This window comes from Balaenoptera physalus (genome assembly GCF_965194825.1).
Source record: "Balaenoptera physalus genome assembly, chromosome: 2".
NCBI classification, from domain to species: Eukaryota; Metazoa; Chordata; class Mammalia; order Artiodactyla; family Balaenopteridae; genus Balaenoptera; species Balaenoptera physalus.
In genome coordinates, this window is record NC_138883.1 from 80,721,606 (window position 1) to 80,746,364 (window position 24,759).

General features: G+C 36.3%; 1 protein-coding gene across 7 annotated transcripts in view; it reads left to right on the forward strand.

Annotated features, from left to right (window-relative positions):
• CDIN1 (CDAN1 interacting nuclease 1) overlaps nucleotides 1-24,759 on the forward strand; it is a 212,744-nt gene that overhangs the window by 42,667 nt on the left and 145,318 nt on the right. For all 7 annotated transcript variants that reach the window (XR_014261218.1, XR_014261219.1, XR_014261220.1 and 4 more), the window contains exons 2-4: nucleotides 15,235-15,280; nucleotides 16,172-16,236; nucleotides 23,874-23,934. Coding sequence is in view for 3 of the 7 variants with exons in the window: in XM_082452509.1 (XP_082308635.1) it covers nucleotides 15,235-15,280; nucleotides 16,172-16,236; nucleotides 23,874-23,934 (172 nt within the window). In the remaining 4 variants the exon portion in view is untranslated. The remainder of the gene's footprint in view (nucleotides 1-15,234; nucleotides 15,281-16,171; nucleotides 16,237-23,873; nucleotides 23,935-24,759) is intronic.

The window sequence follows — 24,759 nt, forward strand, 5'->3', positions numbered from 1 at the left end:
TGTGCATAGTCTTAGTGACTGAACTCCATTTATGCTTCTCCTCTGGTTTCTCTTAAAACACATAGAGAAGTAGGGAAGGCATTTATAGCCATTTAAGATTGGTTTTATTGGAGTGAATGACATTAAGTGCTGAGATTAACTGCCAAAAGAATTTGATTGTGAGTTAAGAATAAAAGGCTTGTGGTAAGAGTTAAAATTTTGTGTTTAATCAGAGAAGAGCTTAATGCATTTTAAGGCATTCCATTTATTGTTTTAATATTCCCAGCATTTATTATTAAAGTGGGGTGGCTGTAGAATAATTATAGTCCATATCATGATGATGATGTTTTTAGAGAAGGTTGAAAATCTACAGTTTTTTCAAACTAATGTAGTAGGGAAAATATAGCATCTAAAGCTTCAAATAGTTTGCTGACCTCATAAGAACACAACTGAGGCCATGTAGAAGCACTAAGTGTTAATGAAGTTACTTTTATGCCAATTCCTGCATTTCCTTGTTAACTTCTTAAATGAAAAGCATCAGTTTAGTAATTGGGGGTTGGGAATATGGGATAAAAGACAGAGAAAGAATATGAGATTATGACTACCATTATGTTAATAAAACTGAAAATTTATTTGGGAAGAAAGTGGTACAGATGATAGTTTGATCTTTATAAATGATAACCATTATAAAGAGAATCTGGTCAGTCATTTTTACTAGTTTTATATAAGATCTCTGTGACCTATTAAATTAAGAAAAATTAGGAGGGCAGAACATGTATTTTTGAATAGAAAAAGAATAAGGGAATGTTTAAATGGTTTTAAACAATATTCTAAACTTTTTTACTTTGTGGAAAGTTTACAAAAGTGTGTTCGTTAGACATAGGCAAGTAAGATTTTGGTCACAGAATTAAATTAGCCCCTAGATGTTCATTCATCCACTTGTGATGATGTAGAGTTGGCAGAATGACTTGGTATTCTAGGAGGATTTCATAAACTGAGAAATTCCCTCAGAAAAGAGGTCCATTCAAGGCATATTCTGTATAAAGAAACCCAGAAAACATTTGAAATCCAGAGGAAAAAAAATTGGACAACATGAAGTAAAATTAGCTTGTTTCATAAAACTCAGTATAAGTAATAAGCTGATGCAGGCATAATTTTTTTTTTCTCTTTTTGGGTGGGGAAGTTTTTAGAATCTACTTCCCAAGAAAGAGACTCAGTTAGGAAAGAACTCGAAAGAGCCTGACCCAGCCCTAAAACTTGAAGAATTAACTAGCTAGCTGGGAATATTGGAGAAGTGAGTGATTAATCATTAGCTCTCAAAGCGTGGCCTATTGTGAAAGGACCCCAGATGTCTAATTCCTTTTGGGCTGACATAACAAAAACCATAGGCTGGATGGCTTAGACAGCAGACATTTATTTTCTCGCAGTTCTGGAGAATGGAAGTTCAAGATCAGGGAAGATCAGGGTGCCAGCATGGTAAGGTCCTGGTGAGGACTCTCTTACTGGCTTGCAGATGGCCGCCTTCTCACTATGTCCTCACTTGGCCTTTCCTTGGTGCATGCTTTCAAAGTGATCTCTCTCTTCCTCTTCTTATAAGGCCACTACAGTAATCCCCTCATAAGGGCCCTATGCTCATGACCTAATCTAACCCAAATTAGCTCCCAAAGGCCCCTTTTTCAAATACATTGTCATTTGTTACAGCAGTCATAGGAAACTAAAGTGTTTTACTATGGTAGGATGTTAAGTAAATTTTTATTTTTAAGTAAAGACTTCAGAAAGTGAAATTAATTCATTTGGTTTTGATGAGTAACTGTTTAAGAAAACTATCTGAAGGTTGATCAGAATCTGTAGTCTTTTCAGCACTGAATATTACTGAGGAAAATGAACAATGTTATTTGGTGCTATTTTAGGTCTAAGGCTTGTATTTTCAACCCTTCTGAGAAACACCTTTCTAAAACTAAACTCATTTTAAGAGTAAGGATTACCTCTTATCTTCCTTCAATTTGAAGTTGCTGCACAGAGGTGGGGGGCCCTTATAGGTCCTCATGACATACTTTGTCTCTTTTCCTGGGATTACCTAGTTCAAGCCAGAGACCATCTCATAAAAAAACTCTTTCAATACTTGAAGAATTGTGAGGTTGAATGTTTATATTTATTTACATATTTATATTTATATAAATATTTTTAAAAGTCAACTTTTCAGGTAAAGATCTAGTGGTTCTTTCATTAAGTGGCTGTGTTCAGTCTGTATCAAAAAAATATGGTAATTTGGGGGAGACTGGGATTTCATCAATGAAATAGTTGTGGTGCTAGACCCATGAAGTGATTATTTAACCTCTAGTGAGGGATGTGGTACCTTATAATCAATGGTGAATGAAAGGAGTTAATTATTTTCCTCCCATGTTCTCATACTGTGGTCTGATTACTTTAAATGCCTGGAAGTCTTAATCAACAATTTAATCACTCTAGCTATTGACCTAGAATAGACCTGCTATATTAGGCCCATATAGAAATGTCTGGTGTCAACATGAGTACAAGTCATTATTATAAGGACCACGGGACAGTTTTCTGATAAACTATACTTAAAATTTTAGGGCTCTAAGCAGAGAGAAACTTAATAAATCTAAATCTTGGAGTTGTAGAACAGATAAAAATCACAGAACTTTCAAGGTGAAAATAGACTCTAAAGTCATGGAATCCATATACAGATGTGAAACTGAGACTTCGAAATATTAAGTGATTTTTTTCCACTTAGAATTTAAACACCTCAAGAATAAAGACAGTTCCTATTGGTGCTCCCTTAACAGTACAACTTTTGATGCTCCCTATTGTTTAAAAAATAATTATGGAGTACATAAAGATGTCTGTCAGAAATTTGTAAGAGAAAACTAGTATTCCAGAGGGCTAAAAAGTGGTCCTAAGTCAGGGGAAGCGACACGTTACCTGGAAAAATAATCACTTTCTATATTGTGAGGTTATATAAAATTTGCATTTATAGTAAAAAGAACTGTCATTGAGAAGTAAAATTCAAAATTTTGATCTCCCATTCATTGCATCTTTTGGTGGTAAAAAGTGGGAACTTGGGAGTTTGGGGACTACTGGTGATATAATTTGTATTCTGATATATTTTGCTTTTTTATTTGTGTTTATGTTTTAATTTATACACATTGGTCACAGATACATTATGATTACTGAAATAATTGAAAATATGTGATATTCTCATCTGTTAAGATGGCATAGCTAAGTATTATTTCAGTAAGTCCTGCTTGTAGCACAAGTTATTTTTTCCTTGATTTACATGTACCTGGTGTAAAATAATCCTTTATGTGACTTTGGGCAAATCATTTCATCTCTGTGACTTTTACTTTTGTCATTTTTAAAGCGAGAGGGTTGGGCTTGGTCTAAAAACTCTATGATATCTCTTGAAATATTCCATTTACTAAAATAGCTTGATTTAATAGTGATAGCATGTCATATAGGAGTATCCTGAGGCCAGTTTTACCCTAAAGGGTAGAAGTTCTCCAAATAGAATGAGGAGATTCAAAGAACATTCTAGACTCCAGAAAGAAGATGGTAATTTATGGCGATGTGGTGAGATTAAAGTATAAACTGCTTGGGGGATTGAAGGTGGGAAAGCATTGTGGGAGGGCTAAAAAGAAGGGGTCTAAAGCCAGGTTGAGAAAGGCCTCAAGTGCCTTGCTCATGAGTATGAACTTCGTTCTATAGGTAGTTGATGCCTCCTGGGATTTTCAAGCCAAGAGGGTATATCATCAGATGTGTATTTTAGAAACATTGTTGGTAAATTAGAGGTTGGATTAAGGAGTATAGAGATAGGAGGCAAGGGAAATGAATCAGGAAGCTATTTAGTCATTTAGGGAAGTAGGGACAAATGTGAAAAAAACTTTTGATTGCAGAATCAGCAGGACTTTGTGACTCCTTAGATGTTTCAGGTGTGAGGGAGAGGGAAGAATCAAGAATGACCTTGGGATTTGTAGCCCAGCTGTCTACCTTTATGGAAATAATCGATTTAAGAGCGTTTGGGTATGAAACACATTTGTGGGAAAGGAGTATGGTGGTAAATTTGATTTTAAGATGCATGCGGCCAAATAGGGGAAATGTCCCATAAGGAGCTATAAAATTGAGAATGTGATTCTGAGTAGGGGTGGAGGCTGGAAACATATATATGTATGTTTGGAAGTTACGGCAGTAGTTGTTGGGAACACAGCACAGTGTGCTGTCACCCACATGAGCAAGTAGAATGAAGAGAAGAAGAGGGTTGGGGAGACCTCCTCCCTCCCCATCCGCTCCCCCACCCCAGGAAACCCCAGGGAAGAGGCTAGCAGCTAGTGGGAGAGAGAAAGATAGGTGGTTAGCAGGGGAGATGGAGAAGTTTTAGAAAATAGTTTCCTGGAATTCATAGGAAAGATTTTTAAGAAAGGGAAGATAGTCAAAGGTACAAAATATTGTGATGAGGTCAGCTAAGGTAAGAATTACGTCTTTTTCAATTAAGGAGTGAGTACAGAAGTGAGATTGCGGTGGGTTGGAGGCCGAATAGGATTTACTGAACCAAAGACCTCCTAGACAAAGACATTTGGTAGTGAAGAGAAACGGTGGACAGTAGTTTGAAAGGTGTAGACAGGTTGTGGCTTAAAGACAGAAGCGTGCTCGGAAGTAAATGAAGACTAGCCAGAGGAGAGGAAATGATGGAAAATACACTAGCTAATACTCCATGCAGAGGTGGAAGAACGTTGAATTTTTACCAACCCGGGAAGAATTATAAATATCTTCCCATACAGGCTATTGTTATCAGACTATCATTATCTGTTAACTTTCTCTTGCTCTCTTACTCTTTCTGGCAATCATAATAAAATTTCTACAAACTTAAGGGTTTCTAATACTGTAGTTTTATCTGACTTATTAAAGAATGAAATCAGAATAAATTATTATAGGAAGAAAGAATTGATAAATATTTCTTACAGGTGTATCTATTATATTGTGTTGAAGTTATTGGGATTGCTTTAGAGAAAAATGACCCAACATCTGGTCTTGGAAGCAAAATTAAGTGTCTTTCACCCAGGCTTCTTATTCTTTATCTGATTTATGTTATGGCTCGTTCTAAAAAGTTAAAACTCAAATTTAATTAGAAAGGAAAGACGTATAGGTGCTTAAGCCTCTAATTAAATCTGAACGTTTAGAATAGGGTGGGACTTAGAGCAGAAAAAAAATCTTAGATAAATTTATCCAGCTCCTTCAATTCTTTCCATTTTTCTTCTCTTACTATTTAATTTTATTATGAAATATAGCACACATAGAACAGAGAATAGTATAATGAACTCTTTGAATCTACCTCTGTTTATATTTGCTTCAGATGCTTTTTACTTTTACAGAAATGAAATATCCTGACACTATCTACAGTTTTTTCCCCTTCAGATTTTTATTTTTTTTTAATTTTTTAAAAATTACAAATTTTAAATTAAAAAAATTTTTAATTACAAATTTTTAAAAATAAAAAAATTATTATTTTTTTTTTAAAAAAGGGCTCTTTGATTCCTTTCCTCTTCTCTTTCACTTGAGGTAACCGTTGTCTTGAGTTTAGTGTTTATCAGCCTCATGTATTTCTTTTACTGTGTCCATAAATGTCCATGAACAAAAAAGGTAATTATATTTTGCTGTTCTTATATTTTATATAAATGATAACAAATGTGTGTATAATTCTGTAGCATGCTTTTTTTGTTTTTTGTTAAGTACTCCATTTTTGAAATGTATCCATGTTGATATCTGGTAGAGTGAGATATCACTTTGTTTTTGCTTTTCAGAATTTATTAACTATTTCTGACATGATTCTTCTCCATGGATTCTAAGATAAATTTATCTCATCCTACCAGAAAACTCTGTTGTGAATTTGGTTCCCCCACTGCTGCTGAAGGGCCCGGTGAGGCAGCTGGACCCAAGGGAGAGTGTACTCCATGGGTGAGCTTTGACCACGGCACCCGGAGGGAGGATGGTCCCTCTCCACCCCTCCCTCAAATAGACTGTCCTGGAGCTTTAAAAAAAAAAAAAAAAAAATCATAGATTAATGTGTAGGGAATTGACAGTTTAATTAATACTATCTTTTTACCCATGATACTTTCTTTGTAAAAATATCTCTTCATTTAGTCAGGAACTCTCTTATGCTCTTCAGTAATGTTTTATAACTTTCTTCAAAGGTGTTACATATTTTTGTCAAATATATATGTATAAAAAAACTTTATGTTTTTTTATTATTGTGAATGAGGTCCATTTTTTTATTCCATTTTCTATTTTAATATTACTGTTTTATAATAATTCTATTTCTTTTTTTATTTTAATCTTATATATAGTTACCTTTCTGAGATCTCTTATTAGTGTTTAAAACCTTTGTTTATAGATTCTCTTTGTTTATTGATTCTCTTCTCATCTTCAAAGAGGGAGGATTTTATTTGTTTCTTTCCTTTTTGATTCTCTTATTTCTTTTTCTATTTTGTTTTGTTTGCTGGGATCTTTAGTTTTCCAGAACCTCCTAGAATAAAATCGGTTTCTTTCTTTTTTTCCCCTTATATCCAATTAATGCAATACATTTCCCACAACTGTTGATACACACTACTGTCATTACTCAATTTTTGTTATTTCCATTGTGATTTCGTCTTTAATCTATTGATTAGTTAGTAATGCATTAATTTTTGAAAATAAGGGTTTGGGGGGGGACTAACTTTTTAATCATTAAATTCAAATTTAATTACCTTTTCAGCAGATATAGTCTAGCCAAGTCCTGAACAGAACCTTTGACAGCTTTATAGAGCTGGAGGACAAGGTTTAGAGACCAGGGTCCACCAAAGGTGGGAACTCTTGCAAATGTCCCAGGCTTTGAGGTGGGACCCTAAAGGGCTGTACCCTAGGAGTTAATGTGGACTGAAAGTAAAACAGCTCTACATTACTATATTTCACCTTCAAGTTTACTTCAGTGGCCTAAAAATTCAATTCCTGAAATTGGACTAAGGTGTTCCTGGACTCCTAGTGCTCCCAGAATCAAATCAGAATCCTCTCTGGAGAAAGTTAACCATTTTTGTATTCAGATTATTTATAAAGCAGTTTTTCAAGTAGTATGGCACATAATGGGAGATACTCAGTCACATAAGGACACATGACAACATAAATGGGAACCAGTAGAAACTGTAGAAATAGACTTAAAGGGGCTCTGGTTATTGGAACTACTAAACAGAATTTTTATAATCAAAGTTTATTCAAGATGTTAAAAAAGAAGATTGAAACTCTTCAGGGAACTTATTTGAAAAAAGAATCAAATAGAAAATCTACAAGTGACAAATACAGTTATTGAAATTGGATGGATTTAACTCAACGGATGTGTTTAATAGCAAGTTAGACATTACTGAAGAGAGAATTAGTGAACTGGGAGATAGATGAGAAGAAAATATCTAGAGTGTAACAGAGAATAACAAAGAATAACAAAGCAATGTAAAATATGAAGAGAGAGTAAGAGATAGAGGATACAGTAGGGAGGGCTAACATACACTTATTTGGAGTCTTGGGCAGGAGAAACAGAGTGTTAAGGCAAGTTTAAAGAAATAATACTTGAGACTATTCAAAATGTTGAAATGTATCCAGTCATATATTTAAGAAGTCCAACAAACTGTAAGCAGGAGCTTACTAAATACCAGAGTTAAAACTCCTAATAACCAAAGTTAAAAAAAAAAATCTTAGGGCTTCCCTGGTGGCACAGTGGTTGAGAGTCTGCCTGCCAATGCAGGGGACACGGGTTCGAGCCCTGGTCTGGGAAGATCCCACATGCCGTGGAGCAACTGGGCCCGTGAGCCACAACTACTGAACCTGAGCGTCTGGAGCCTCTGCTCCGCAACAGGAGAGGCCGCGATAGTGAGAGGCCCGTGCACCGCGATGAAGAGTGGCCCCCGCTCGCCGCAACTGGAGAAAGCCCTCACACAGAAACGAAGACCCAACACAGCCAAAAATAAACATAATAAATAAATAATAAATAAAAATTAAAAAAAAAAATCTTAAAACTGGGTAGAGAAATAAGGCACATTATCATTGAAAAGAGCTGAAATTTGAAATTTGACATCACCAACACATCTGCACTGCTGGAATTATTAAAAGAAAGTTATTCCGGATGGAAGAGTGGAAAAGGAAGGAAGGAAGGGCAATGAAATGGTTCATATGTGGATATATCAGAATGAACAGAAACTGTATAAAACAACAGCAATGTCTTGTGAATTTTAAGATATATGAAGAATTAAAACAACATCAGTAATATTCTATATGTCAGAAGGGGAGAAATATAGATAGTGTTGCAAAGTTTTTGTATTTTCCAGGCAACAATTAATCACCAAGGGGGCATGTGTTTTATGTAAGATAATCATTAATAGTATAAGAGTACTCAACTTCCAAGCTGCCAGGGGAAAAATAATGAAGAATAAGTACTAAATCAATTTAAAAGAATACAAAAAAGGAGAAGAAAGGAATGTACAGTGATTAAGAAAATTAGCATTCAGTAAGATGATAAACCTAAATATATTAGGACATACATTAAATGTAATCAATCGTAATCAAATCAATGTGGTATCTGTGCAGAGATAAACATATGAATCAGTGGAGCAGATTAGAGAGTCCCAAAATAGACCCTTAGATATTTGGTTTCCTCAAAGGCAACAAGATAATTCAGTTGGTAAATGGTATGTGACCAATTGGATATATGTACAAAAATAACAAAAACAAAATGTGACTCCTATCTCAATGCACAAAATTAACTCAAGGTAGATCATAGGCCCAAATGTAAAAGCTAACATTCTTAAGCTTCTAAAACAAAACATACAGAATTATCTTCATGACTATGAGTGGCAAAGATATCTTAGAAAAGACACACAAGACACACAAAAAGTACCAATAATAAAATTAAAGAATTGCAACATTGGACTTCATCAAAATTAAAAATTTTAGCACTTCAAAAGACAGCAGAAAGAAAATGGAAATACAAGCCATTAACTAGAAGGTGTGATAAGGACGTATAGCAGTGGGAACTCTCCTTTAGTGTTGGTGGGAGTTTAAAATTGTTACAAACACTTTGAAAAATTGTTTGACAGTATCTACTAAAGCTAGAGATTTGCATGTCAGATGGCCCAGAATTCCACTTCTGCATTTATACGCATCAGAAATGTGTACACATATGCACCAGGAAACATGTGTAGGAATGTTCACAGCAGCATTATTCTCATTGCAAAAGACTGGAAACAGTTCAGATGTTCATCAATAGGATAGATAAATGTGGAGTATACTTATACAATAGAATATACTATACAACAATGAAGATGAATTAACACCACATAAATTAACATGGGTGGCTCTCACAGACATATTATTGAGTGAAAGAAGACAGATGCAGAAGAGCACACACTGTGTGGTTCCATTAAAATAAAGGTTATGAACAGGCAAAGATAACCTATAGAATTTAGGGGTACATATTTGGGTGGTAAAACTATAAAGAAAAGCAAGAAAGTGATAAAGATCAGGTTCACCTGTGAGAGGGAAAGGGTGATGATCAGATAGAGTGCCTTTTGGGGTCCCAGCAGTGTTCTATTTGGTGACCTAAGTGGTTCCATGGTTTTGTCTTAAGCATGATAAAAATAATTTTGAAAGGTTAATGTGTTATGGCAGGAATAAATGTTGATATCTTTTGTAATGAAGGCATGTTACAAAAAATGTTTAAAACACAATTTTTGAAATTTTACTTTTGTGTATAGACAGACAGAAAGACACACACACACACACATCAGACACAGAGTAAAAAACACAGGAACACAGATGGACACCTATGGATTTTACACAGAATATATACTATTTTATAACTAGGAAACTTCATTAAACATTATATAATAAAATTAACACTTATGGAGGGTGTTGTCCTTTGTAGAGAAGGTTGATTGGGTTTATACCTGTGTTGTTCAGGGAAGGATTTAAAGTTGCTTTGCATGCAGTAAATAGCATTTGAGCGAAAGACATATTTACAGTCAGTCGCATAGAGACACTTCAGGCAATGGTGTGGTTATTAACAAAATACACCTTAGCTGCAGGAAGAATAATGGAAATTACCCAACAATTTTTTAATCCTTGACTGTTTCCTGTAGGAAAATTTTTTTTATATAGTTAATTAAAGGAAAACTGCATTTTGAGTTTTTTTAAAAGGGGATATCGTCTAAGGCCATAGAATTTGATCAAAACTCTTGACCTCCTGTGGCTTCAATTTTCTATCAAAAAAGCAAGAATGCCCACCTTTCAGGGTTGTTTGGAGTGTAATGTAACATATAAATGCTTAACCTTAAGCAACGGGTATTAGCACACATTAGAAGGGCAGATTAGCATGGGGATTAAGGGCTTGGGTTCTGGAACTGGACCTGGATTTCGATTTCCAGTTCTACCACTTACCTAGTTCTTTAATTGTGTACTTTCCTTAACTTCTCTTTCTCCATTTCCCCATTTTTAAAATAAGGACAATAATAGTACCTACCTCAGAGGATTGCTATGATGGTAAAATAAAAGGCACAGTATAGTGTGTAGCACAAAGTAGGTGTTCATATAACTCTTAGCTCTTGCTGTAGATAGAGCTGTTTTGGATGTGACTTCAGTTTGTCAGCAAAATTAGTTAAGTGCCTGGGACAGTAACCACTTTTTTTGTATATATAAAACATGAGTGTAACTTATAAGAATTTTTTGTGATAGTTGATTACTTCTAAGCTTAATGGTGCCATCTGTATAGTCACGTGTGGGAATATTTGCTACTATTAGGCATAAAATGTAGTCTATATCCTCAATATGAAGTTGGAAATTAGAAAGAAGAAATGGGTGTGGGGGGTATGATAGATACATTTTTCTCTCTTTCTTCAATTTAGTTTATATATTTGTTTCCTTTTTTCTCCCCAGTAATTTCTCAGAATACCAGTAATCTCTCATGACTCTTTCCACTTCACATTGTTATTTTCCTAAAAAAAAAAAAAAAAGTTAGTAGTACTGCTGTACCAAGCCTTGGTGTCTTATTGAATTCCATTTTGATTTTAGAGGGGAAAAAAAGGCTCTGTGTTTCAAATTTGTATGTATGGGTGTGGGAGGGAGTGAGGGAGGGAAGTGAATTGCTTTTATGGAAAACCTTCCTTGACTAGTGCCCTGAATCACTGACCACATACAGCCAATGTTTTATTGTATTCTTTCACGGGTTTAGAGAGGTTGTACCTTGTGAGGTCTGCAAGCCTAATGCTTTGTAAGAGTATCTTGCTTTATCTTCTTAGGTTGGTTTACTGCTTCCCGAGTTCCAGAAGTAATATTCATTTTGTTCAGAGGATTTCAAGCCCATTAAAGTGTAGACATTGACACATCATAGATTCTATAGCAAAAGGAGCTTGAAAGTTGAATAAAAACATTTATTTCTTTATGGTCTTTTTCAGAAGTTGGGCACTTGAAAGAGGAAGAACTTAAAATATAAAGTGTAGTATCTTCTTCCTGAAGGTTCTGCTTGCTTTAAGTCTCCACCTGGGAACATCAAGACTTCCCCCTTGTAAGAATGTTGCTTTGCAGCTAAGTCTGTGCTAAGTTCTGCTCTTAGTCTTTGCTGCACCCATTCAACCCCCTGATGTTCATTTTCTCTAATATCCTTCAGGTTATTGAGTATCTTAGCTGGATGGGTGTGGAGACACGTTGAGTTAAATACTATATGGGGCACTGGTTTGTTGCCTGTTTACGTACCTGGCATTTGAAGTTTTGAATGCAATATAAAATGAGGGTAATCAGTACCCCATCAATGTTTAAAATCTGTATGGAAAAGTCATTCACACATAGCAATTTATGATCTCTAGGCACATCAGTTTAGTGACACAGTGACAGTCAGAGGAACAATTTTAAGGAAGCCAAATACAGTAGCTGCCAGCCAGGAAGAGAATTAGAAAGTATAAAAATGGACAGCCCCTTCCAAGTATTGTGTCCTGTACAGGTGCCGTCGTGATAGGGCACCCTGTCTCCGAGCCCTCCCTCGATCGTGTCTCCTACTTCCTGGGCACATAGGAAATAGAAACCTTTCCTTCCTCCCTCCCTCCCTTCCTCCCTTCCCTCACTCCCTCCCCCCTTCCTTTCCCCCTCTCTTCCTTCCTTCCTTCCTTCCTTCCTTTAAAAAAAAAGGACGTGTTATTACTCAAAAGGAGTATGGAAGGCAGGCACTTCAATTCACGGTCTTGAGCAGCTCAGCAGTGTCCTCAAGGACCCCAGCTCCTTCCATCTCCTGTCGTGTGTCCTCGGTGTGTTGGCTTTGTCCTCATGCTTGTTTGCCTGTTTCCCCATTGCTGCAACATGACTGGTGCTGCTCCGTAAAGCCATTTGTCACTCGACTCAGACGAGGTTTTACATAGCTAGTGTAGGAGTCTCCTCACATGCTCTTTCTTCTTTTCTCAGACACCTGCAGGGTGAGGAGCTTAATATGGGAGGGTAGCATGGGAAAAAATCACAAAATGATCTTTGAAGAGACTTTGGGCATTTGTGCAAATTAAGTGACTGTATTTTTGAATATGTAAATGGAAAACACGTGTATGCTAAGTGACAAGTGTATGCTCCAAAGTCTTGAAATATGTGATGATTCAGGGTATGCTTTACTTCACTAAATCCCTAGAAAATATGTGAGCACTTGACAATGTTCTGATTTTTGCTTTTTCGCATGTATATGTTGAAAGTTTCCTCTCAATCAATTCCTGTCCACTTTAATGTTTTTATTTTGGAGGCATATTTTCCCATACCCATGACCTCAGGACACTGTGGATGCTCAGTGAAAACTGCTGAGGGACTGACTGTGATGTTTAAGATAAGCCTTTTAGTTACGCAGCATCTTCTCCTCTCTTCCTCTCCAGCCAGAAACCATATTCTTTGTGAACCTAAGGAATGTTGAATTTAAACTGTAACTTCTGTGGCTCTTGCCAATCAGATCAAACAGTAGGGGAAACTGCAGCGGGGGGCAGGCAGAGGTGGTGAGTTCTTTGAAGCTAGATCCTCGAGGTCATGATTTCTCCACTCACCAGTCTTTTGCCTTGGGATCCCTCCTCAGAATCCACACACTGGAAGAGAGTAACAAATAATACACACTGGGGTCAGTGTCTTAGTTGCACTAAAACTACTCTCCCGTTCTTTATGTTGTGAGGCTTGTTCACAACGCTCTTCTGTAAGCTTAGCACACACAGGAAGAGAGCGTTGACTGACAAACTACCTAGCAAAGATCAGTTAGTTCTCTACAGCTTTGTCTGGTCAGCCAGACCCAAAGCCTTTTGGACCCAAGTCTGTCTTTCTATTTTACTATGGTAAGTCATTTTCTCTTTTTAGCTCTAGCCAGGGTTTGCCCCCAGTGTAAACTGGAATTTTCTCTCTAACCCTCTTGGCCGCTGAGAAAATGTGTTGCTCCATAGGCTATGTCCATGGTTTTAGCTGAATTGAATTCTGAGCTGTTTAAGACAGTTTCCTGATTGAAGGCATTATCTTGTCCTCAGTTTTTACAGTGCTCTCAACTCTTGACCAACTTCTCACTTTGAACTGTTTATTCTTGGGCTTATTCCTTCAGCTGTCTGTTAGTCTTCCCTTTCTGAGCGTCTACCATTATCCTTTTGTTTTATTCAGTTTAGTTTCCTCCTCATTAGTCATTGGTCCCTGACTTGCCCATTACATGCACATTTATTTCCATCATATTGTTTGAGACCAAGAGACTGACATTTTGCCTTCCATTAATTGGTTAACATAAATATATTTTGCTGTGCAATGAGGAGGGCTGTATTTATTGTACATAAATATCTAACATAGTGACTTATTCAGTAGTTTATAAAGATTTGGGTTTAACTTTGCCATTTTTTTTCAGGAGTTGGTTGTCAGCAACCCTACTAGGGTATGTGATTTGCATGTGAAGCTCAGGCAAGCCAGGCATAATAGGAAGATTTTATACATAGAACTGGCTTTTTCAAAGGTGGCTTCCATTTTTAGAGACATTGAAAAAGTTATGATGGATATATAATTTTATTCAATCATTTCTCAGTACTTTTGAGTTATTAAAACAGTCCTTTAGTAATTATTGGTTTTCCTTGGTAAACATTTATGGTGTTTTTTTTAAACATATTCTTTCGTAATCTAATAAGAGTGGAAAGGGGTTAGAAGCCAAATCTGTAATGACATGCAAGAGATGACAGTTACTGACAGTGAGTAAAGAAATATGGTGTCATTGCTTTTATTTCATACTCTCCAAATTACCTGTGATGAGCTTAAGCAGTCTCATTCATGAATAGAAAAATTTTAATTATTCACAGTGCTTTGGTGTACTATAAAAGCAGAATTATTAACACTGTAATTTGTTCGGATAGCATTTGGTAGGAAAATATATCAGAAATAATTAATTGTTTTCAAGATATGATAAGGCAGCTGTATCTACAGGGGGCAATCAAAAAGAATAGTAGTGGGCTATTGATTGCTTTTTAGAGAAGAAAAAAATTCTGTTCCATTTCTAAATGTTAACAATTGCAAGAGGAAAATTCCCACTTGGGAAGAATGCTTTCCAGGTTGCTTTCATTGCCAGGTGTTTGACATTGCATGGAGTCTTAGATGAATAGGGCTTATGGCAGTCTTAGGGAATGCCGTCCTCAAGGACCTCAGCTTTCTGCTCTGAAAGCTTCTATTTTCAAAGCAGGCCAGTATCGGTGGGAATGTTCCAGTGGTCTCTGTGCTACTTCTAGTGAAGAGCGAAGTCTCCCCCCTTGAATCTGAGAGACCTACAGAAGAGGATACCTACCTGCTGACAAAATAAATTTCAGAATGTTGCCAGTGAATGAACTGTATTTTCTACTGTTTATGGGATTTAACTATCATTTATCAATGGGGATAAACCGTGCCTCTTTTGGTCCCTTTTAACATACCTGCATGGTACAGATATGATTTATAATCATTCTAAAGTTTAAGAAAATCCAAATCATATGACAGTTTGCTTTGAGACCATCCATATTTTCCCCTTTCCCTTTTTCTGTCTCCTTGACCTAGCAGCAGGAAGCCTTTGTTTGAGGTGTTCATCTGGAACAACTTTTCCACACTTGTTTTCATGTTCTGTTAGATTACAGGGCAGCAGGCCTACCTTTGAAGCTCCTTTCTCTTTTGTTTCTTTGCCGTGCACTCCAGTAATTAACTTTGTCCTTCTTTTATTTGTTCCAGTCAATCGCAGGCCACTCTGCTGAGCATCTTCTCCCAGGAGTACCAGGTTAGAAGTTTTCTCCTTTGTGAGGGTTGACAGGTGCCTAATTGAATGATGAATGTCCCTTTATTTCTTTGTAATTGAACTGCCAGCTCTCTGATTGGGTTGGAGGATATTCTCCTTTCCACATCGAGCACCGCCTGCGTCTCAGTGGAGGCCTGCCAAGCCTACGCATCCATCTGTCTAATAACATCTAGCCTTTGCTTATTTGGTGGACCTGTAATAAATTATGCTAAACCATTATTATTCTGACAATAATAATTTCCCTGTGTTGCGTGGTTCCATGTGCTAAATGTTTGCTGACTTGCACTGTCAGTGCCGCTTTCCATTGCTGACAGAGATGATGATAAATGACCATTGCTGGAGTGGCAGAAGGCAAGAGAGGCAGAAAATGGAGTCATTTATCATGAGATGACAGGTGTCAGTCAAGTGGCAAGTCTCTCTGGTATTACTTTTTGTAGTTTTCAAATAAGTTGTTTTTAAGCAATGTTCTTCCTGGTTAAAAATGGCAATTGGATTGTAAAACTAGAGTGCAGAGGACTTAGATGGAATTGAATTGAGGGAAAATTAATACAAAGGTTGAAACAGGGAACAAGTTTTTCTTTGCCCTCTACAACCCTAAGCAAACTTAATTTAGATTCAATTACTATGACCCTGTTGGCTTTTACATATATACTGCACCTTGTGGTACAGTCTGGAGACATCCCGACCACGCAATAGAGATTAAAATGCATAGGTTCATAGAGTAGAAGGGAAAAAAGATCTACCACCACCCAAATCCCCAAACTGTTATTCGGTTTGCCCTTTATGTTAGACATTGGGATCAAGAAATGTGTCATTTTTGTTCTTGAACCTGATCTGTGACACAACATAAAAATCTTTTTTATTTTGTTTCAGAAACATATTAAGAGAACACATGCCAAACATCATACTTCGGAAGCGATTGAAAGTTATTACCAGAGGTATGACCTGCCTGCCCCACTAGAGGGTATCATAATACCTATTAATTGTAATAATAATTATGAATAAATTAGATTAATAAATTGATTTTCTATATAACATTCCAAGGTATCTTGTTTTAAGTCTCTTATTTAAGACTTCAAGTATATTTTTTTAAAATTCTCAAATACTCTGTTGTATGGATTTAAAGAATATGGTGAGACCATCTTAATTTACATGTGTGTGAAATCTTTACTATGTAAGAAATTGTTCCAGTATTAGAAAATCTCAGTTGGATGCTTGAAACTGATTGTAAGCGCATATCTTGGATAGATGCGTTATGTTCATGCATACGTATATCTACATGTATATGTGAAAGTTCTCAAACCAGTTTTGTTTCTTATTTAAATCAGCACGTTGAAAAGTATATTAGAAAATAAGATTAAATTTTGGTACAGTTGTATTTTGCATCGTCAGTATTGTGTTAGCCATTTTAGAAAGGCAAAAAAAAGATATAAGTCAAGTAAGGACATATGGAGACACATAATAATGTACAACTGTCAGATTTTTTTTAAAATATTTATTTATTTATTTATTTTTAATTTATGTCTGTGTTGGGTCTTCGCTTCTGTGCGAGGGCTTTCTCTAGTTGTGGCAAGTGGGGGCCACTCTTCATCGCTGTGTGCGGGCCTCTCACTATCGCGGCCTCTCTTGTTGCGGAGCACAGGCTCCAGACACGCAGGCTCCAACTGTCAGATTTTAAGAGGGGTTTATATTTTAAAAGGAAAGTCTTGAGTATTGAATCAATAACATGATGTTCAGGAGATATTTTAATTTCAGCCTAATTTATTATAGTTCCCAACCTCTTGCTCTGAAACAAAAAGAATCTTTAAAATAGCTCCTTTTTTAAAAAATTTAAAAAAATTTGGCTTTGTAATATGAGTGAATAACTTATAATGGTAAATGGTTATGGTTTGCATTAGAAATTATTTGTTGCTTTCTTAAATATTTTAAGGGCATACTGGAAAGGAAAACAGTTTGAAATATGCTCTTAAATTATTACACTTAAGATTGACAGAGCGGGGCTTCCCTGGTGGCGCAGTGGTTGGGAGTCCGCCTGTCAATGCGGGGGACACGGGGTCGAGCCCTGGTCCGGGAAGATCCCACATGCCACAGAGCAGCTAGGCTCATGCGCCACAACTATTGAGCCTGCGCTCTGGAGCCTGTGAGCCACAACTACTGAGCCCACGAGCCACAACTACTGAAGCCCACGCGCCTGGAGCCTGTGTTTCTCAACGGGAGAGGCCACTGCGGTGAGAGGCCTGTGCACAACGGCGAGGAGTGGCCCCCGCTCGCCGCGACTAGAGAAAGCCCGCGTGCAGCAACGAAGACCCAATGCAGCCAAAAATAAATGATGATAAATAAAATAAATATTTAAAAAAAAAAAAAAAGATTGACAGAGCAATCTTTCTGTGGTGAGAGTGACACCACTGATTTTAGATGAATGATTTTTATGCACGAAAATTCTATGAATTAAATGAATATGCAGATAAAATATTGGTATTATGTTTCTGTAAAGTCATTTTTTTTTAAGAATTGAGTGTTTATTGAAAAGTTATTGAAGTTAGATTTTTAAAAAAGTATTCACTATGCCATAGTGGTAAAAGATATATTCTGCTTTGAGTAGAAGTGTCTGTTAAAGAAATATACATGCGTACACAAACACACACACACACTTTTATATCTAGGAGAGTTACTCTTTAAGAAGTCTTTGTAAAGTTTGAATTGATTTATTCAAAAGTCATAATCTCCTCAGTGAAATTAACATTTAAAGTCATAATCTAAATCATACGTATAAAATTGAGAAAGGCCCATGAAGTGCTGTGAAGCCAACAACTGCTTTGGCAACCAGACTCTCCACCGAAAGACTGAAAAGTGGCTCACGTGTCAAAAAATACATTCTTATTTATAAAATTTATAGTCTTAGGCTTTCATATAAAAGTATGGTTCTATTCCAGATTTTAAGGCCCAGTTAAATAAAGCATTTCCTAGAAATTTGGAGATTTGCTAACAGGCCATGGGCTGCCCTCTAATAATCATTTTTTTCATCGTAAAAAGGCCGTTTTAATTAGATGATTTCTAACATCTCTAAATGCTACTTTTAAAAAATTTAGTTTCATTAAAAACTATATTTGAGGGGCTTCCCTGGTGGCACAGTGGTTGAGAATCCGCCTGCCAATGCAGTGGACACGGGTTCGAGCCCTGGTCCGAGAAGATCCCACATGCCGCGGAGCAACTAAGCCCGTGCGCCACAACTACTGAGCCTGCGCTCTAGAGCCCGTGAGCCATAGCTACTGAGCCCGCGTGCCACAACTACTGAAGCCCGTGCACCTAGAGCCCACGCTCTGCAACAAGAGAAGCCACTGCAATGAGAAGCCCGCACACCACAACGAAGAGTAGTCCCCGCTCGCCGCAACTAGAGAAAGCCCGCGCGCAGCAGTGAAGACCCAACGCAGCCAAAAAATTAAATAAGTAAATAAATTTATTTATTTTTTTAAAAAAAAGTATGTTTGATTTCTGAGGTATGAACATACTTTATTGGATTACCTGGTTTAGGCCAAAAACAAAGATCTTTAAGTATGGTTACTCGAACAGTTGATTCGGTAATAATGAAAATATAGAAACATACTTGTATTTCTTTAAGTTTAGTTAAATGTGAGAACCTCAATTACTTTGGGGAGTCACGACATTTGAAACACAATCTTGAAGTTAGGCTGTAATGGACCGACTAATAGGAAAGCAGTCTGACTAGTTTCTTATTTTACCACCCCGCTTCCTGACTTTTCTGCCCTGCACTTTGTGCTTGTAGACAGGCTGTGTTGTTACCTTTCAGATGATTTGACCTCACAGGTCTCTTGTTCTAAATGTGCAGGTTGAATGTCCCTGTATTCTCTGTGGTAAATTGGCCTTGAAAGGTTTTTGTTTCCCAGCTGATTAGAATAAAGGCAAAATTATATCAAAACATACTTAAGCAGTTTGACAATCTCAACAATTTCTTCCTTTTTTTTTCTTTTATAAAAGTAATTCATGCCTATTGTGAAAATTAAGTGCATTTTTAATGGTATAAAAAAGAAATGAATGGATTGCCCATAATTGTGGCACCCATAGATAACCACTGGTGTTTTTCGTTCCAGTCTTTTGTCAATCCATTTTTACATAGATGAGGTCATCCTATATATGCAACTGTGAATTCTGAATTTGATACTTGGAAAAATATATATGACATGATATTATTTTGAAGAGAGCGTTTTGTAAACATTTTATTTTATTACTTCATCATATGAAGGTATCATAATTTACTGAATTATTCCTCTGTTGAACATATATGTTTCCAATATTCTGATATAAATAATACTGTGATACATATTTTGGTGCATAAGTCTTTACATTTGAATTAGTCTCTTAATATTTCTGTAGATGGAATTACTGGTGCAAACAATGAGCATTTAATGATTTTATTATATGTTGTCAAATAACCATATAGAAAGATAGTAATGGTTACATTTCTACTAGCAATATCAGAGAATTCCTGTGTCTCTGTATTCTTGCTAGCATTGAGATGTTTTCAATTCAGAATTTGAAGTCTGTATTTAAGACCATACAATCCACAGCGTGATTCCATCATGGTTAACTGAAACTTCAAAGTATCCAAACAACAGTAGAAAATGTTTTCCTAAGCTTTTGAATTACTGAGGAAATTTCCTCAGTTCTTCATGTTGTGTGTGTATAGACACAGCTTGTTCATGTTGAAAAGAACTCTCTATTCCTTCCCACTGTACTAATGGCATTTTAGTTCTAAACAGGAAACATACTTGGTAAAATTTATTTAGATTTATCTAGATCAGTGCACATGGGCATATATGTGCACACACACATATACACAAACACACACAAGTTGGTCAACTTTACAAGTTTCCTCATCAATAGCAAAGTTTAGAAATACTGTCTCTCATCTCCTCCCTTCTTTCAACACACACTGTTTGAGGGGCCAGCTTTATTAGCTTTGGAGAATCAAACCAGTTGGATTTTATTCAGATGTTCACATGGAAAAAAGGTTAGTTCAAATATGTTACTGATATCACGTGATACAGATAGTTTCTAAAAATTTGAACCACGTTTTTGTTTAATTAGCACCATTTACTTTACATTCACTGTGTCCCATCTACTATGCTAGGAACCAAGTATAAGAACCACAATACCTGTCCTCAGCTGCTCTGTTTAGTGGGAAAATAGTTGCATGCATGGAGATGGATTCCAGAGATTTTCGATATAGAATCAACAAAGGTGGTATTCAGATGTAAGCTTAGTGAAGAATTTTGGTAGATTTTTCAAGTTTTACCATTATAGTTGTAAAAATATTAAGATTAAATAAGTTTGCCTTATATTTAAAATCAATACATACTATTTTTAATCTTAGATGCTAATAGATCTTTCACACTCAAAAAACATCATAAAATGGACCTTCTGGGAAGATATTTTAAGGATGGTTTCACCCACGAGATATACATTTGTTAGTCCTCCTGTGGCAAAGCTGGAGGATGGCATGCAGTCTATGCAAAGTAATTTCAATGTGCAAATAGGCATCAGGAAGGTAGCCCAGGTCACCTTAGTGTAGTGTTCAGGATTACATCTTTATATCCCAGTTACAATTCAGATCTTTGCTAAGGACCTGTTGGATGAAGGTTCAACATTGATTTGTGTAGCCCTACCCCAAGGAGGGAGAAATAACCCATTATAATTGTGTGAATAGTCTATGCTGTAAGTTTGCACAAGATGTTTTGAGGATGGAGAGAAGGGTAGCATTAGGAATTTCTGATTATGACCTTACTGAATGTTTTCTGTAATTATCATGCTCCTTTGATTGCATATCTAAAAATTTGAGTAAACCTGATCTGTCACTTGATTTGGGGGACAGTTAAAGTTCCCAGAAAGGACAAATGCAACTTCAGATTAATTTTAACTTAATTTCTTTTCCCTAGCACTTCTGAAGTGTTATAAGGTATAGGTGGGAAACAAATTGGAGAATAAATATATTTAGAAGCAGGTCTACCCTTTTCAGCATATGAGGACACCTCAGTAGGCTTTGGGAGATCAGCGGTCCATTTCAGAGATTTACTGCTTACCAGCTAGGGGAGCCCAGATGCGTTTCATCAGTACTCTGGAGTTTGGTTTCTTTATATGACCAACTGGGAAGAGTAATCAAGCTCATAATTAGGAATTTCCACTGTATTAAGTATGAACATGCTTCAAATCTTATATAGACTATACAGATATAGGGGGCTAATGTTGTCGTTTGACCAACTCCTGTTTCTTTAAACTTAATAGAAGTGTTCTATTGGTCATTACCAGGATTGTGATTGATGCAGCATTTATATGAAACCATATAATTTGGACTCAAAATGATAGTTTCCAGGCACAGGCAGTGATCTGGGGTCTAGCTGTTCTTTTTCATTCTTTCCAAATTAACCCCTGAGAAGAGGTTCTGCTCTGGTCTCACTAGAGCCTTTCCGAGTCCTCAGATAGCCCAGGCATATTCCTGACATTTGCACTTACTGTTCTCTTGCTGGGAATGTTCTTCCTCTCTTGACTTGCTGCTTTCCTTCCTGTGGGTTTCTACTTCGGTGTCACTTCCTTAGAGAGGGGCTTCCTGACCAACCCATCTAATTTATATTATATTGTAGCATATGTTATTATTTTATATATTTATTTCTCTTTTTCTTCTCTGTCTCTTCACTGTTATGTAATCTCTGTGATGGCAGGAACCAAAGAAGTTTTGTTCCCTTCTGCTTCTTCAGAACCTGGAATAAGCCCTGACAACTAGTTAGCTCTCAAAAATATTTGTGGGATAAATGTATGTTAAGTAGAGAGTTGTAAAGATATACTATTATCAATATAGGCTTAAATACCCTGACTGAGAATCAGAATGCTTAATGAATGTGCGCTCTGGTTAGTTGCTCCGACTTGACGGAACTGATTGTTCCTTGAGCAGACCTATCAGTGCAATGGAAGTTCTGTAAGTTGACATGAAGGTCTTAGCTGACCTATTTCCCAGGGATCTTTCTCTAAACCATACTTGTCTTGTTTGTTTTTATTTTTGTTTTGTTTTTCCCTTGCTCCTGAAATGAAAGTACTTATTTCCCAGTTAGATTCCTAAACAATTTATTCAAGAAAGGGCCAATAGATGAAAATGGATTTATTAGAATTACTTTGAAGTTATAATAATCCTGAGACTTTCCCCACCTTAAATAATTTGATTTTATTCCACTAAATTTATTGGAAATCATACATCTTTATAAGCATACCTGTGAAAGAATGTAATTTAATTTAGTATTTGCTTCTGGCAGTTACAGGGAAGACCTCACCTGTTGACTTTGATTTTTACTATCAAACAAATGTTGTTAGTTTATTCAATCAAACAGTATACTATAGAGAAAATGTTCATACTTAATTTTATTTTCTTGCCTAAAATGGCTTTTTAAAATTATTTAAGTACTCATTTATTAGAGAAAAAAATATGTATTCAATATTACAGTATAATCACCTATTATAAGCCAAGAACCATGCTAGGCATAATAAATTGAATAAAATGAAATTTTTCTACCTTCATGAGGCTTTCAGCCTTACAGTCGGGATGGGTTTGAGATGGACAAGTAACTCAGCAGATACAGTGTTCTGGGCTAAGTGATGGAGAGATGAACAAGGCGCTCCTGGACTGCACATGAGGGATACTTAATGTTCTCCCAGGTCAGGGTGGATGAAAAAGGTGACACACAAGCTGAATCAGGAGTTATCCAGGTGAAGGGCTGGAGTGGGGAACAGTGACTAGAGATGAGGCTGGCTGAAGAGAGTAGGTAGGAACCAGATTATGAAGATCCTTACGAGAATTTTTAAGTGGTTATAATTTAATCTTGAGATTTAATGTGGGGCTTTTGAAGTGTTTTAAGGAGGAGAATGGTATGTTCAGATTTTTGTTCTAAAAAAAATCACTCTGGTTTCCATGTCTGGGATGAATTTGGGGAGTTTGTTTGTTTGTTGTTTGTTTTGCAGGGTTAGGGGATGAGGAGAGCTGAAGGTTATGACAGAAATCCAGAGCAGATAAGATGATGGCTTGTATTACCTATTAAAGGTGTGCTGACCCACTGATGAAAAGTCTGTTCCATTTTTTTCCTAATAAGGTGTCAACCAATGCTATGAACTAAAAGTAAATAAAAAAGTGATATGCTTGCATGGATGCGTTTTTCAGGAGTAAACTTATTTCCTTCCCATGAGTGGCTGTGGTATAGATAAAGCCAGGGTGATAGGGATAGTTCTTTTCAAAATCACCTCTGTGTTCACTTTACATGTTAGGAGGTGAACACAAGGGAGACCTGTGTACTCAGACCTCCTGTCCCCAACTTCAGTTAGTTAGTTGCCAGTGGTTTTGAGGTAAGTTGTTTTTGTTATTCTTTTCCCTTCAGTGCTTTCCTATGACAGTAGCATACTTTAACTAGAGTTGAGCGTGGCATTTGCCCAGGAGAAACATGTACACACAGGGTATGCTGACAAGTCTATGCTGGCCTTTTCTTGTCACTGCATTACCACTTGGCTTTGTCTTGTCTAGGTATCTGAATGGAGTGGGGAAAAATGGAGCTGCCCCAGTACTCCTGGAGCTAGCCAATGAGGTAAAGTTATTGTTATTATTGTATTTAAACTTACATAAAACCTAAGGGGCCTATCTAGAGTAACTTTGCTTAGAATTATAATTAACCTTAAAAAAAAAAAGATTTTGAAATGCAGAGCAGATAAAACATTTTATCTTAGATGCAGTAGACATTTAAATTGCTCCCTGGTCTCTTTGTACTTTTAATAATTGGACCAAGAACTTCATATATTAATAAATCAGTTAACATAATTAGTCTACTTCTTTTAAAGCACATGTGTAAACAGCTTCTTGGTTTCTTATTTTGTGGGAAATTTCAACCAAACAGCTCAGGACATGCTCTTCTTTAGATGTGTTGTCTTAATTTAGTGTGAGACATACCTGTGTCAAGTACAGAGATGTATGCCAAGAAAATCTATGCTGTCATAAAAATGAAGAGAGAAATTGTGTACCTAAAGATGTAACATTTACTTGATTCATTTATTGTTGTTGTTGGCAAACTTTTATTATAATAAAAGATGCATGCCTTCTAGAAAAGCCTTTCTTTATGTGAAGAAACATACTCTTCTTATTAACACCAAGCATGAAGTGATTTATTGAACTTATCTGTTAACTCTTATCTGCTTCTGTTTGGGGAAACAAATAATAGTCTTACATTTAAAAAAGGAAACCCCAAAGACTTCCCATGAATGAAGAAGCTGTAAAAAGTTCATAATAGCTGCAGAGAGCGTACAGAAAAAATAAAATATTTAATTCTGAAACTTTAAAATATTTATCCACCGTAATAAGAGCAATACAATATTTAGTCTGACTTGGAACTGCTTATGCAAACCTCATAGGGATGGAA